At 36.1% G+C, this 14,451-nt stretch overlaps 1 protein-coding gene across 8 annotated transcripts in view; it reads left to right on the top strand.

Annotated features, from left to right (window-relative positions):
• The window catches only part of IKZF2 (IKAROS family zinc finger 2), a 155,408-nt gene that overhangs the window by 102,749 nt on the left and 38,208 nt on the right, over positions 1 to 14,451 (top strand). For all 8 annotated transcript variants that reach the window (XM_058532933.1, XM_058532930.1, XM_058532932.1 and 5 more), the window contains one exon: positions 1,883 to 2,050. In XM_058532933.1, the coding sequence (XP_058388916.1) occupies positions 1,883 to 2,050 (168 nt within the window). The remainder of the gene's footprint in view (positions 1 to 1,882; positions 2,051 to 14,451) is intronic.

The following is a 14,451-nucleotide window of genomic DNA, read 5'->3' as shown; positions in this document are numbered from 1 at the left end:
TCTTGAAAAAAAATGCTCCCTCCTTCCTTTTTGTTACTAATTCCATGGCAGGGATGGAGAGTAGAAAATCCTGATTTGAAAAAGTTGTAGACTGCTATTCCATTGAAAAAACAAGTCAAAGAATTAACTTAAGTTGTATATGTGTGTGTGTGTGTCTGTGTAAAATAAAGGTTTACCAAAATTAGATTTATTTTAAAACTTTATTTTGTAAGAATTCATATGAGAGGTTTTAGATAAAGTATTTCTGTTTTAAGCTGTATTTACCGTTCATTTAATTTGTCAGTTTTACCAAATGAATCAACCAAGTTAAATAAGATAAAATTTCAGGTAACTTTAACGTGACGGATAATTGTTTTTCAACTAATACATCAGTATAAGACTTTTTGTAAACTTAGCTCATAAATCTCCAGATTTCTTAAGAAAAAACCTTAACCTTGCTATACATATACAGGTTACATTTTTTTGGTATGTAGCTCATTAAGTTCCGAAATGAGCAAGTACTAAATAATTCAAGATACCTCTGATCTATCAATTTTTCAATTTCTTTAGGTTTTATAAGAAATCTATATGATAGAATGTGCAGTGGCAACTGCCAAAAAATGACCACAGTTTACCTTTTTTATGCCTTCTAGCTTTCTTTAATAAAAAGAATCATTGAGTTTATATCATATTAAAGGCCCCCCAAAATATTGAGATTTCATTATTCACTATTATGAACATTCCAGTTAAAGATCTGAAACATGACAATTCAGTTTAAAAAAAATTTTTTAAACTATTAAATTTATAATCATCCTCTAACCTCAAGTACAGAAATGGTCCAGTTTAACCAACCAAACCAAAAAATTGTTTTTTAGTTTTATTTTTGTTCTAAACTTTGGGCTTTAATATGTTATATTTGTACTCTTTATATATTAATTTGTAATTTATTTCATGTCTTCTTTAGAGAGAGACAAACTCAAAAAAAATAGTGTTTTCTTCATGTTTGATTCATGTTATCAGTTTGACCCTACTTGCCAATTTTAGAGCTTCGTCAACTACATGTTTTTATATTCGATGACATGGGTGACAGCCAGTTCATGGCAACAGACTGAACTGATAATTCTGGCTTAAACAATTTTATAGCAATATCATAATAGGAGAAAAGATTCCTATCAGACAAATGATTTTTACAACAGAAAGAATATACAGGAAATGTCTAGGTGAATAATTTTCTTTGGATTTTTCCTGATTGTATCAGGAAATTTTGCCAAAGGTTTCACTGTTAGTGACTAGGAGAATTGAGACACTTGGGCTATATTTGGAGACTTTTTGGTAATGAGCTTTGTAACCTATTTAATTTATTGAACCTCTTTGACCCCCTGATGAGGAAATTATCAGCTAAATGAGAGAGACTAAAGGTCTCTTCTAACTCGAACTCAAATTTTCTGTGATTTTTAAAGAGGTCGCATGGTACAATAAAGAGAGCAAGATTTTGTAGTCCAACTTGAATCAGATACTTTGATACTTGAACTTCCATTTCCTCATTTGTAAATTGAAATTATTTACCCAGTTAGTAATGTCATTAGAAGGATTGAAATACCGTCAAGTCAGTAACGCGATGGCAACTCGTTCTGTAACCAGTGGTCAATGCTATTATTGTTATTCTTTTAAGTCAATGACAGGAGTCCTGTAAAATTTATAGGAAGAGAGGAAACGACACTTGACCTAAAGCTTGAGACTTTGCTATTAGCAAAGCAAATTCTAGGAAGATAAAGATTTAGAAGACTTAGGAGGGAGTTGAACGTTCTTAGCACAGAGAACTGACGCTAGTGAACAGTGTACAGCAAATTAGTCACTTGCGCGTGGCCTGCTTGATTGTTCCCACTTCTTGTTCTTTCTGCAGGTGAACGTCCCTTCCACTGTAACCAGTGTGGAGCTTCCTTTACTCAGAAGGGCAACCTTCTGAGACACATAAAGCTACACTCTGGAGAGAAGCCGTTCAAATGTCCTTTCTGTAGCTATGCCTGTAGAAGAAGGGACGCCCTCACAGGACACCTCAGGACCCACTCTGGTGAGTGTCACCAGCTCTTGGAGAAAAGAGCTGAAATATGAGAATTCAGGAGAGTGCTGTCAAATAACACAGAGTAACGTATAGCTTTGGCATATACCTAGACAATATTTTTATTTGTGTACGTTGAATAATGGTAAATCTTGCAGAATGCATATGGCCCTTCTTTTTAGACTTATGGACTTGGCAAAAACAAGCCCTGTCAACTGAAGAGTCTCTTATTCCAAGCTTTTGAAGTGAGGAAAAGCTGATATATAAATTTTCTATGATTTTTTAATTTTACAGTTATTAATAATGCAGTAATTATGGTTAAGCCAGGATAATTGAAAATCTAGTAAAACATCATAGTTACATGCTGATGTTACCATAGAGGAGATGAGAGCTGTGATATTTTTTGACTGATATGGTGCCCAGGCGGGGACCTCAGTGGGGAAATCAAATATTGCTGTTTTTAAAATTGCAACTATTATGCTTGTTAGAAAATTGACTGTTAGAGTATTTTATATTCCCTTTTAACTCTCCTTGTTTCTTTAACTCTCTAACTATAGTTATTGGGTACTCTCTGAAACTTTTCTCTACTTTGTAAATCATCATTAAAAAATCTAGAATAAGTTTGATTTTTTAAAAAATGTCAGAATTTAGTGCATAAAAGAGAAAGAATGATTAGAAATCTGAATGAATCTCATTTGACTTCTAGCATGAATTGCCATAAGCAAGAAGTTAAAGGTGGAAAATTAATATAGAATCCTCTCAAGCCAGTTTTATATACGCCTTCTGTCCATAATGACATTTTAAAATTTAATTTTAATATGAAGATATGATGGGAGTGATGTTTTCATCTACACTGACAGATTGTATTAGAGAGGGCTGTGGATTGTGAGGTAATGCTTGTATTATCTTTCTTTACATTTTTCTCATTAATCTTTAAGGCTTTTCTTAGTTTTTTAACATGAATGTGAAATATGTAAAACTATTTTAGACATTAATTCTTAAATTTGGGGCAGTTATAGAAAAATGAAATTAATGCAAACATTAAAACAAAATATTTTAATTATATATATTCACTTTCCTCCCTGACTCAAAGTAATTCACATATTTCCATCTACGACCTTTTATATTTTATTTTAAAATTATGCTATGAACATTACATCTTAAAATGGTATTGTTTTATTATAAAAATTACTTTTTATTGAAAGATATTTTTAAGACACGAAAGTTATTTCCTACAGCTATCCATGTATTCTGGCTTATGAAAGTATTATTGAGTTGACCAAGGATTATGTAAAACATAGGTTTTCATGAACGTATCTATTGCATGAAGTTGATTTCATTGAATGATTTCATTCTTTACAAAATTGTGTTGCTTTTAACATCATGGTTTAGTGTACACATGTTACTTTACCTGGGATTGCTATATTGCTCTTAGAAGATTCAATGCCTCCTTACACCTCTGAAAGGCATTCCATATTCATCTGTTTCCTTGATTTCCTTTTTGTTCTTTTAACAGATCTATCCCTGTAGGTAGTGTCTAACAAGTCAAGACACCTTGGTTTTTGTGTTACATTGAGCTGGGCCGCTGCAACCAGTTTGTTATGCAAATGAGGCATGACCCATCTAGGGCTCCTGGTTAGTGGCTAATGAAGTGCGGGGAGGGAAAGATGTCACCCCAAAAGTAGGCCACTCCCAATGGCTTTGGCCAGGCCAGACACTTGACATCATTTACATGATTCTGTGTAATTATAAAGCTTGTGTGTATAAAGCAAAGCTGTTTCTGTGGTGTTGTATATTTTCTAAACAAATATATTACTACTTTGAGGTTAAAAAAAATAATAAAAGACCTGGTCCCTGTAACTACTATCATGCTAATTTTGCAATTTGGTATACCAAGTCATGATTTTTGCAGATATATCAACAGATAGTGTACTCAGACTGGCTAATTAAAGGCAGTTTAATGGAGCAATGAGAGGGAGAGAGGGGTGTCTTCCAACTACTGCGCCATCAAAAGGTGATATCAATTCAGTCATACTTCCAACTGGAATCTAAAATGTTAGGCTTCACCAGTGTTTTTCATAATAGATAGAACATAAAACATAACTGCTCAAGTCCATGCTTCTCTAATTGGTCAGAAAGCTCAAATTGATCATTATAGCTTTCTTCTGCCACTACCTATTTCATCATCTCCTCTTTTTAGCACTTGGGCTGACAGGGTTCTTTATCTGATGGGTGATCCAAACATTAATTCCTAGAAGTTCGGAGTATTTGGTGGTTCTGCCTTCCTTGGATTACTGCAGCTTTTCAGTAACCAGGATTATTGGGCAAGTTTTTTTAGGAGGTGCCCCAGTGAATCTCCTGAATTCCAAACATAGTTGTCCTTGCCCCATCATAAAGCAACAACACCAAATCATTTGGTAATCTGGAAAAGTTATCAACCAATAGCCCCCTTCTCTCCCTGTTAGTTGAGCAGCTTGAGAGACCCTGAATAGCCAGAGAAGAGTCTCAGCTTCCAATACAACAGTACCAGCACTCTGATCTGTGGTGGAAACGTTCTTCCCTTGGGCACTGAGATCTCCGAAATCGTTAATCCCAAGATTTCAGCGCAGGAAGTAAAAATCTTTTAAATAAGTTATTTGATTGATTTGTGTTGTGGCCAGTCCTACCTTAGCCTCTGTCTTCTTAGACTCATGCATTCCAGCTATGGAGGAGAAGGCTTTAGGCATCTATCATATCCTATAGAACACACCCGAACTTCTCCCAGCTTGCAACCATACGTGACCCACTCCACTGGTAGGTCATTTACCACTCCATTTAGCCAGTTGATTCTGGATGATGGAGCATGAGGTATGATCAGTGAAATCTGTAGGTTTGAGCTCATTGCTGTATTTCCTTTGCCATAAAATGAATGTCCTGGCTGAAGGCAATATTGTAAGGAACACCATGTTAATCGGTGAGGCATTCTGTTAAATCCATGCAGAGAGAAGCTTGCAAAAGTATTGAAGGAAAGGGAGATAAATCTATATCCTGAATATCTATAAATCTATATCCTGAAGAAGTATTAATTTCTATGAGGATAAATTTTTGCCTCCTTCATGTTGGAAAGAGTCCAATATAACCTGCCTGCCACCAATTGACTGGGTGATTCCCCTGGGGAATCACTGGTGCCATATTGGAGTCTCAGCATTGGAAAGTTGTGAACTTAGCAGTGGGGGTAGTTAAATCAGTCATAGAGAGGGAGCAGTCTATGTTGTTGAATCCATACATAGTTTCCATCCCTGCTCCCAGTGTCACTTTGTACATGGAGCAAGCACCAGGGTAGCTAGGAAAAGAATCTGACTGACATTCATAAAATAGATTGTCTGACTGGTTTGGGTCTTCCATCAGATAATCTATCCAGATTACTAAGATCCTTCTCCATAGTGGATGCCCTCTAAAGGGCATTGACATAGGACACCATATTGTCACAGTTTGTACCAATTCTGACAGGTTCATCCATGTAACTCTCCCCCAGACCTTCTGTCACCAATCTTCTAGTCTTGTTCTTCCAAGTCCTTGACTATATGGCTGTGCCATGTATCATTACCTCAGCTATCTCTCCTTCCATGCAAAGTATACAATCTGAAAATCTGTCTGCTGGAGGTATATCCTTTCACTACTATATTTCAGGGCCAGCCCTCTTCAGCGGGCCTGTAACATAGTAATCACAGCTGGTACCAAATATCATACAATCCATTTATAAACTAAGTGTACATGATTTCATTCTCCATTAATTGGTCATGGAGAACACCCCATGAGGCTATAGATGTGGGTTGAAGGAGAGATTGTGAAGCAGGTATCAGCTTTCACCTAGCTCATGACACCTAGCTCATGAAGTATACTTGGGCTTCCCAAACCTGCATGGTCCAAGTTTTATTTAACAATGCAGTGCTCTTGTGCACATCTTATTTTATATATTTTGAATCAGATAACACCTAGTTCATTTTGCTTAGTTTGGGCCACAGAGTTATTTGGAGTCCCATGGCCCAGTACTCAGTCTTAACCAAAGTCCAACAGCAAGTTAGGAGCTGCTTTTCAAATAGAGAGTAGCTATTGGTAGAATAGCTTTATTCACATGTCTTTACTCCAAAACCATTAGGGATCTGCACTCTGACGCTTTTGTTGGCAGAGATGTCGTACAGCATTTCCCAAAGTCATTGCATGGCTGGATCTTAGAGCCAAAGCTATAGAGAGCTTTCAACACAGCAGAGGTGTGCTGCAGATCCATGTCTTGCCCCAGTCCCCTCTGCACTCAGATCACTAGGCCCATAAAATTTCACCAATGCTGCAAGTCTCTGAACTTTTCATGGAGATTACCTCCTGTGCTCTATCGTATATCTTACTGAGGCATCTTAGGTGTTTACTGCTTCCTGCTTGGCACGTCCAATCAGTGTAATTCCATGAATGTAATGTTCCAGCTTGATTCTGTGGGATGTCAAGATGAACGAGATTTCTTTGAACTATATTGTGACAAAGAGAGGAGAGTTGACCTAGCCTTAAGGTAAGATAGTGAAAGTATGCTGTCCCTGCAGTGTAAAGGCACACTGCTTCTGATTATCTCTGTTGATAAGGAATTATTTTAAAGAGAAATTGTTAAGTCAATAACTCCATACCTGGTGTCAGGGGCTATGTTAATATGCAGCAGTGAAGATACTACAGCTAGAACTGCATCTGCAGTTGGCTTTATGATGTGATTAAGTCTGTTTTCATCCACGGAACCATCCAGGTCTTGCATTAGCCTAACAAAGAGTACAAATGGGTACGTAGTAGGAATCACCACCCCAATGTCTTTCAGTTTTAGTTCTACGGCTGCAATCTCCAATATGGTAGCCACTAGCTGCATGTGGCTGTTAAGCACCTAAATATAGCTCGGGCCACATGTTGAAATGATATTTTTGATTAATTACAATACGTTATTAAAATTAATTCCACCTCTTTTAAATGTGGCTACTAGAAAATTTAAAATTACACCTGTGACTCATATTTGCATTGGACAGCATTGTTCTTGGCTTTTTATAAGAGCACTCCCTCCATGGGTCAGGGAGCCAATGTAAGGATTCTTCCCATTACTAAATTTATTTGTTCCCATGGTACTGTAAGATGGACTTGGGTAAAGTCGCCATATATATATATATCTTGACCTCCACAAGCCCCCACTTTGACTGTGGGCCCCAGTGGCAATTTCGGTTCCAGAGATTAACGTCAATTCAGAGCTAATCTAACAGAACTGTCTAATAACCTGTGGGAGGACTTGGTATTTTCCTTTTCCCAATGCACAGTCATCATCATAAATGTCCACAGGTGATTCTGGAATGACTTAGAGGAAGATTCATAGCATGCATCTGTGGCCAGGTTTCAGGGCCCTTCCGGAAAGGGACTCAGTCTCCACCTCAAACTTTATGACCCTGGTTGTTGTGAATAGGCTTAGTGCTTATCTAGGCACTGAGTGAGAGATCATGAATCTTACCATGGTGACTTAAGTTGGATTTTTGCCCACAAGACCTAGACTTTTCTGTGAATGTCAGTCAGTTAACATCTTGGTAGTCTAACCATCTGTTTCATTCTTGGGGACTCCATAATCAATTAGCCATTGCTATAGAACCCCGTGGCACAAAACGCTGATTATCGCCCTCTCTCTATGGCTTGTTAAGGTAATTGCGCCTTCCTGAAATTAATTTCCGCTACATAGCCTCTGCCACTCTGGGATCACATAAATCGGGGTGCCTAATTGTTCTCTCCAGCCTAGAGAAGACAGTTGCCATAAAGCTTTTCCATCATTCTGGGTCTTTCCTCACCAGTGTAATTCTTCGGTGAAGGGAGTGTCCCACATGCCCTTCCACGGATATGATTAGAGGAGGGCTGACCAGCGTGATTCATAATAGAGCATTTTGAATATTCTTACTCACTTGAGCTTTTGGAATTCTTCCACTTTGCTATGCCAGGAAAATTCTGGCGTTTCAACTTTTTACTATTTAAGCCATCACTGAATCAAGGATTCAATTAACCAGTCACTCCCACCTGCTCAAGGCGATATATTAAATCCCAAATCCCAGGTGAATGCACATATACTGATACATTTGGCCCAATCTAGCATTTTAATAAAGTTCATCTTCTTGGTAAAACCCTTAGAATCTGTCCGTTCCCTTACATGCTATCTAGACTCCTGCTGATACAAATTGGCAAAGTTTTGCAATTCTTTCAGCGTAGAGGCTGTCACCTTCTGGATCAGGCCTCGATTTTGACTATATTAGGATCTAACTTGTTATGAGCCTGGGGGCAATAAGAAGTAAGAGGAGTGGGTCCTGAAAAGAAGTGCCATTCTCTAATTGGATTCTTGCTTCATCGGAAGCCATTGAAAGTCTTCTTATTATATGGGAATGATGATTTATAGGGACATTTGTTTCCATAGATGGAAAGGTGGGCAGTGAGGGGGGACTACGTCTTCCGGTAAGGATGGTTCAGGAGTGTTTGGCAGTTCAACATTCTGAGCTTCAGTATTTGATCAGATAGTTCCATCCCATGTTTCAGCCTTTCCCCATCATTACTCCATCACCAAGACCTAGTGGTATTGGTTTTGCCGGTTTTATTTAGTATAGCAATTCCATAACCCTTTGAGTCAGATTCCGAAGTTGATCTTCAGCCTTATTTGCCCCGAGGCTTAAGTAAATGCTCTTTTAAAGCTGACAGAAAACTTTGATATTTCACCTCTGTTCTGACTTGAGCATTCAAGGCCTTCAATTTGTCCTTTCTTCTTTGTGTAATCCTTGGGGCCATGTCACACTACAGTCTTCACACTAGACACTGCCATTGTCACTTTGGCATGTAAAGGCCACAGCTCCTACACCTTGCCTTGCATCTGCACTTCATTCCATGCTACCACCTGTGATAATCTGAGTCATCATGTTGCCAGCACATGCCTAGAATTACCAGTATTCCGTTAACTCCCTGATAAGGAGGCCATCCTGTTCTCTTCAAACACGAGCAGCTCGATGCCAGAATGACATTTTGGCCGCCTGAGGCGTTGCAGCACTCCTGCCACCAATAACTATCAGTCAAGGCCCTGATGGGAAGGCAATGAGACACTCAAATGGGGGAAATTTGGAGACATTCATGAAAGGACTAATATTTACAAGAGAATGGTTAGGCATAAAGGAAACCAACAAAGGATGGTTGAAGCACTCTGAGGCTAGCAATAGCAGGAAGCCATTGGCAGCTCTATGTCTGAAGGGGCAAGAGGATCTAGAGGTCACTAGAATTAAGAGAGGTAGGAGATGGTCTTAAACACTGACTTTCTCTAGAGGAATGAATCCCTGCTAACCTGTGACTGAGGAATATACACCTTGACCTCACTCTGTGCACCCTCTAGTCTCTTGCTGATGCCTCCCATTAACTGAACCAAACCAGAAGCCGGAGGACAAAGGAGCTATTGATGAAGCCAATAGAAATTAACTTTCTGCAGGAGCAGAGCAAAGAAGGGTGGAAATGGCTGTGGAGGCAAAATAGAGACTATGCCACAGATTGACTAAAATTTAAGAACTAGTACTTAAAATTACTAGTATAGGGTATTAAGTGTAATTTAATGATTTTAATTCTAATTTCTGTTTTCTATGGATGTTACTATAAGTACAAGGTATTTTGCTTCCCTCCACCCCCCCCAATCAGGCTTTGGGTAATGACTGTCCATAGTTTTCTTTTATTTAGTTAGTTATTGTGTTCTATAGTATTAATACTACATTTCTGCTTTTTGTCTTTTAGATTTGAAAGTTTTCCATCTAGTAGGTTGGTAATAATGAGCCCAGCATTGATGTGCACTTATATATATATAAAAATCTCACAGAAATGTATCGGTTTAAGAAATGAAAAAACACTTCAAAAAATGTCTCGAATACAGTATAAATTCAATGAATGCTAGCTTTTTTTTTAACTGTATATGATCCCATACAAGCTGAAATTTTATATTTAGAACTCTACTTGCATATTTTAGAGGACACCAGGTAGTGTCTAGGATTTGATTGCATAGTCTCAATAGTTGGGTTTATTTACAGATAATATCCAGCATTTCTTGAGCTCTCCCTAGACACTAGGCACTGTACTAGGCACTTCCCGTGGATTATTTCTTTAATTAAAGCCCTTTTATCTGACATGAGCAAAACTTGGTAGTTTTTAAGTCTAGTAACATGGGATAGATATTCTTTTAATGAAAAAAAGATCTTTACATTAACAAATGTAAATATAAAATATATATTTAATCATTTATCTTTAGATATAAGCCCAGCCCCTTTTCTTCCACTGAGGAATTGGTTTTAGAATTCCAGGTAACTTTTCTGGCCTAATATCACACTCATAATGCATCAGATCTAATTCCATTTTCAGTTTCCTTAAGAATTTAGACCCTTATGAAGCAATCAGACTTCTATTAAACTTTTAAGACTTTTCGCACTAATTTTTATGATTGTCTTTGCCCGCTTCCAGTTCCTTAGCATTTTTAAAATCGACTCACATTTATTGAATCTTTCCGAAGTGGTAAAATTAGTTTTTATAGAAACAACTTTCTTTTTGTACTTATTTCATTGGAATATGGATATTTGGATAATTTCCATAATTATAATAACACAGCTGGCATAAATAGGTTTGGCTAGAATCATAACGGGTGCTTAGAGACTATCCAATTCAGCTGCGGAAAGTGTTTGTGTGGGCATACCAAAGCGGGGCCTATGAACGCCAGGAATTCAGTGTTGCAGGTCTCCCACCAGTGTGTTTTTTGAAGAGAATGGAGAGACAGTCAGTCAAGAGAGCTTCTCGCTAGTATTACTCCTGTTTTACAGGTGAGGAGACTGAGGCACAGAGAGGTCACACAGGCAGGGCCTGAATTCAAACCGAGGCAGTCAAACTCCAGAATCTGTACTCTATGCTATGGGATAAATGATAAAGCCCCATAAGTTTATTCTATAAAACTTTAACCCTATTAAGTTAACTCAAAATGACAAAGAAAAAAAAAGAGTACTCTCTGGAAGTCAGGAGGTCAAGACATCTAGGTTTTAGAATGGGCTCATGGCACATTAGCTATGTGAATTTGTCAAGTCACTTAATTTGATCTTTAAATCTCCCTATTTGCTAAGATTATATGATGCTAAATACAATATATTATCTTTTCTCCCTGGAATTTGCTGCTGATCACTCACTGTGACCAAACCTTAAAGAATAAAAAAGTAGTCCCCACTGACCACTTTTTTTTTTATATAGTTTGCTCTAGTTTGTTTTAAATTTTAAAATAGATTTGCGTGAAATGGAATGGGTCTCAGGGTTTTCAGATGATCTTCACAGGACCAATATTACTTCTCTGCTACTGTCTGCTAACCTAAATCTAAGACGTATCCGTGATGTAGACCCCCTACATCAAGGTTTCTGATTTCACATTTCTGGTTCCAGACATAGTTTGTTCACTTAAAATACATTATGTCTTAGTAAATACTTTTGAAAAAGCTCCCTCTGTCTTGCCAAACAACAGCAGGAGAAGTGTGACATAATATTGAATTTTCTCTCCCTCACTTTTCCTAAATAGTACCTGAGTAATACTTTTCGTACAGGAATAGAAAATGGGTTTAACTGGACAAAAACCCTGATTATTTGATTTGATTGTGTATTTTAAATTTTGATTACAGTCATTGATAACATTTTTAAATTTTGAAAGGATGCCCAATTTTACAAATAGTTAATAAATCAGAGCTCCTTAAAGAGCAAAAATACTTTGATAGTGTTTACTAGTATATGCCATGGAAAAGTTTGTTTTCTAACAATGATTTGCAAACAGTATAATTTTATTAATTCTACAAATATCAGATTAATATGATAATCTGTTTTCAGTAGCAGATAATTCCTGTCAGCAACTTGTATATTTTAGTTCCCATTTCTTTTGATAATAATGGAAGAAATCATAACCTTTCTTACTTTGGTTATGGCAGTGCTATATACTGTTTCAGAAATATTGTCTGGGAAATATTGTCAGGAAAAATAAGTGAAATGATACAATCTAAATTTTGTTAGTACAATAATCACAGTTTGACCTTTTTTTTGTTTTTTTTAAATATTTTCATTTATGATGGGCTATTTAAAGCTATTTTATTTGTCTTGGTGCTGGATATTTCGTTAGAGTTGCTTTATTTTATTATAATATGTTGACTAAATTTAAACATATCTAGCAATTGTAGCCCTCAAAACAAAATAAATGGCTGAGACAGAAAAAAAACAGATATTTTTCTGTGTGAAATTTAAATGACATTTTAAGAGGGAGTGGGAGGAGAGGGAAAGGAGAGAGAAATAAAAAATTAGAAAGTATCATATAAAGTTGTAGGAGAATAAAAGATACTGGTTTATATTTTACACTCTGAAGATTTACTGCACAAATCATCTAATTTGCTTTTTATAAATTTATAACCTAGTATTTATGTGAATTTTTAATGACGAATCTGTGTTTCTGCTACAAAAATGATTTTTATCAGTTTTGTCTCTTAGATTTTTAGATTAACAAGTGGTTGTAGTCTTTTCATTCCTTGAAATTTGATTAGTGTGTTTTGTATGTTACATATTACTCCTTTTAATTGTCTTTATTATGCCCAGTACACTGGGGAAATAGTGTTTCAATTAAGCCCTGGACCCCTATTAATCAAAGTAATACTTAGCATACTTGTTATTTTTTAAATCTAAGAGGAACTAGAATTGCATTTTTTTTTCTAATTAGCATTTCCGGTATATTTCTCACTTACTCTAATGCCCAAATTAAATATTTAAAACAGAAGAGTACATATTTTTAGTATACGGAAATGCATAATAGTTATGCATTTTATAAATTCCTTTGTATAAATCTTAAAGAGAAAAAAGTCAGAATGCGATACAGTCTCAAATGATTTTATGCTGTATCTAAAATTCAGTTTGGTCAATGGAATTGTACTGGATTTAGATTCTTACAAAAAATTATTTATTGCTTAAAAATGGAATAAAAAAAAAATTGAAAACGAAAAATCCTATTGTCCCAAGGAAATTTATTCATTATCTCTTGTATTCTAAAAAAGCCCAATATTCCTTACTACTAACATATTTTTAAGATGCTTGTGACCTGTAACACTAATTGTTCAAAGATACATAAATAAAATATCCTTGAGTAAACAGATTACTGCAGGAATTGTTGAATGTTTTTTGTTCATCTCATTTTAAGAAAATAAGGATTACTTTGTGTTTTCAAAAAGACCTGCTATAAAATTCTAAGAAAAACCTTAGCTTTCAATTAAACCAGTATTTAGTATATAATTCTTTATTTGGATATATGACCTAAAAATAAATACTTTGTAAAATTAGTTTGTTATATATGTGTATCACATAACCCTGAAGTGATAGCTATTTGAGGAACCTTCCGGTGTCGTGAAGTTTTCTTTTGATTTACGGTCAATTAGCCTACATGATTCTTAACAAATATCTAGTTATTTCCAAACACCTAGGAATGTTGATTTTTACAATGCTGCTTTGTAACCTATTCAGTGTTTGACAATTTTCAGCTTAAGAAATGTGTTCTTTATGTATAATTGTCAGTTTAAAGCTATTTTGTCCTATAAAAAGCAAGTAGACCAGATGTACCATGTAAATATCCATCTGTTAAAACAACAACTTTTTCCTCATTGTACATTTTTAGTTCTTTCATATAAGGACTGTCTTTTAATTTTTCAAGACTCTATAATTCCAGGGACTATATCTTTTATCAAAATAGCTTAGAAATATTCAATGCTTGCATTAGTTTCTAATATAGATTTTTAAAAACATATTGGTTAAATAGTACACTGATTGCTGCAAACTCACTTAAACATTTCTCTTTTATTTTTACTCTAGTTTATGTCTTGTTCAGTTATGCCTTTAACTATTATGAGAAAATACCTATAAAGTAAAATATTAGGACTCACCCTGCTTTTGAATATATTTGCACATTCACCTTTAATAGAATGTTAAACCAATCAAAAATGCCATAAAAATAGGCATTTTTTAAGGTATAAACTATGTGCTGTCAGAGAAGCTAGTAAGGAAGAGATAGCTTTCTCTTCATCTTCAAATTTCTTGAAAATAAAGTCCCAAAGTAGTGTCTGGCATGGATCAAGATAGAGCTAACCTTTGACCATATTGTTAAAGAAACAACAGGGGCCGGCCTGGTGGCATAGTGGTTAAGTTCATGCACTCTGCTTTGGTGGCCCCGGGGTTCATGGGTTCGGATCCCGGGCACGGACCTATACACTGCTCATCAAGCCATGCTGTGGCAGTGTCCCATATACAAAGTAGAAGGTGGGCATAGATGTGAGCCCAGGGCCAATCTTCCTCACCAAAAAAGAAAAAAA

Source organism: Diceros bicornis, chromosome 37 (assembly GCF_020826845.1).
Source record: "Diceros bicornis minor isolate mBicDic1 chromosome 37, mDicBic1.mat.cur, whole genome shotgun sequence".
In the NCBI taxonomy this organism is placed as follows: domain Eukaryota; kingdom Metazoa; phylum Chordata; class Mammalia; order Perissodactyla; family Rhinocerotidae; genus Diceros; species Diceros bicornis.
The sequence above is the reverse complement of the archived record's forward strand: the minus strand, read 5'-3'. Positions and strand labels throughout refer to the sequence as shown.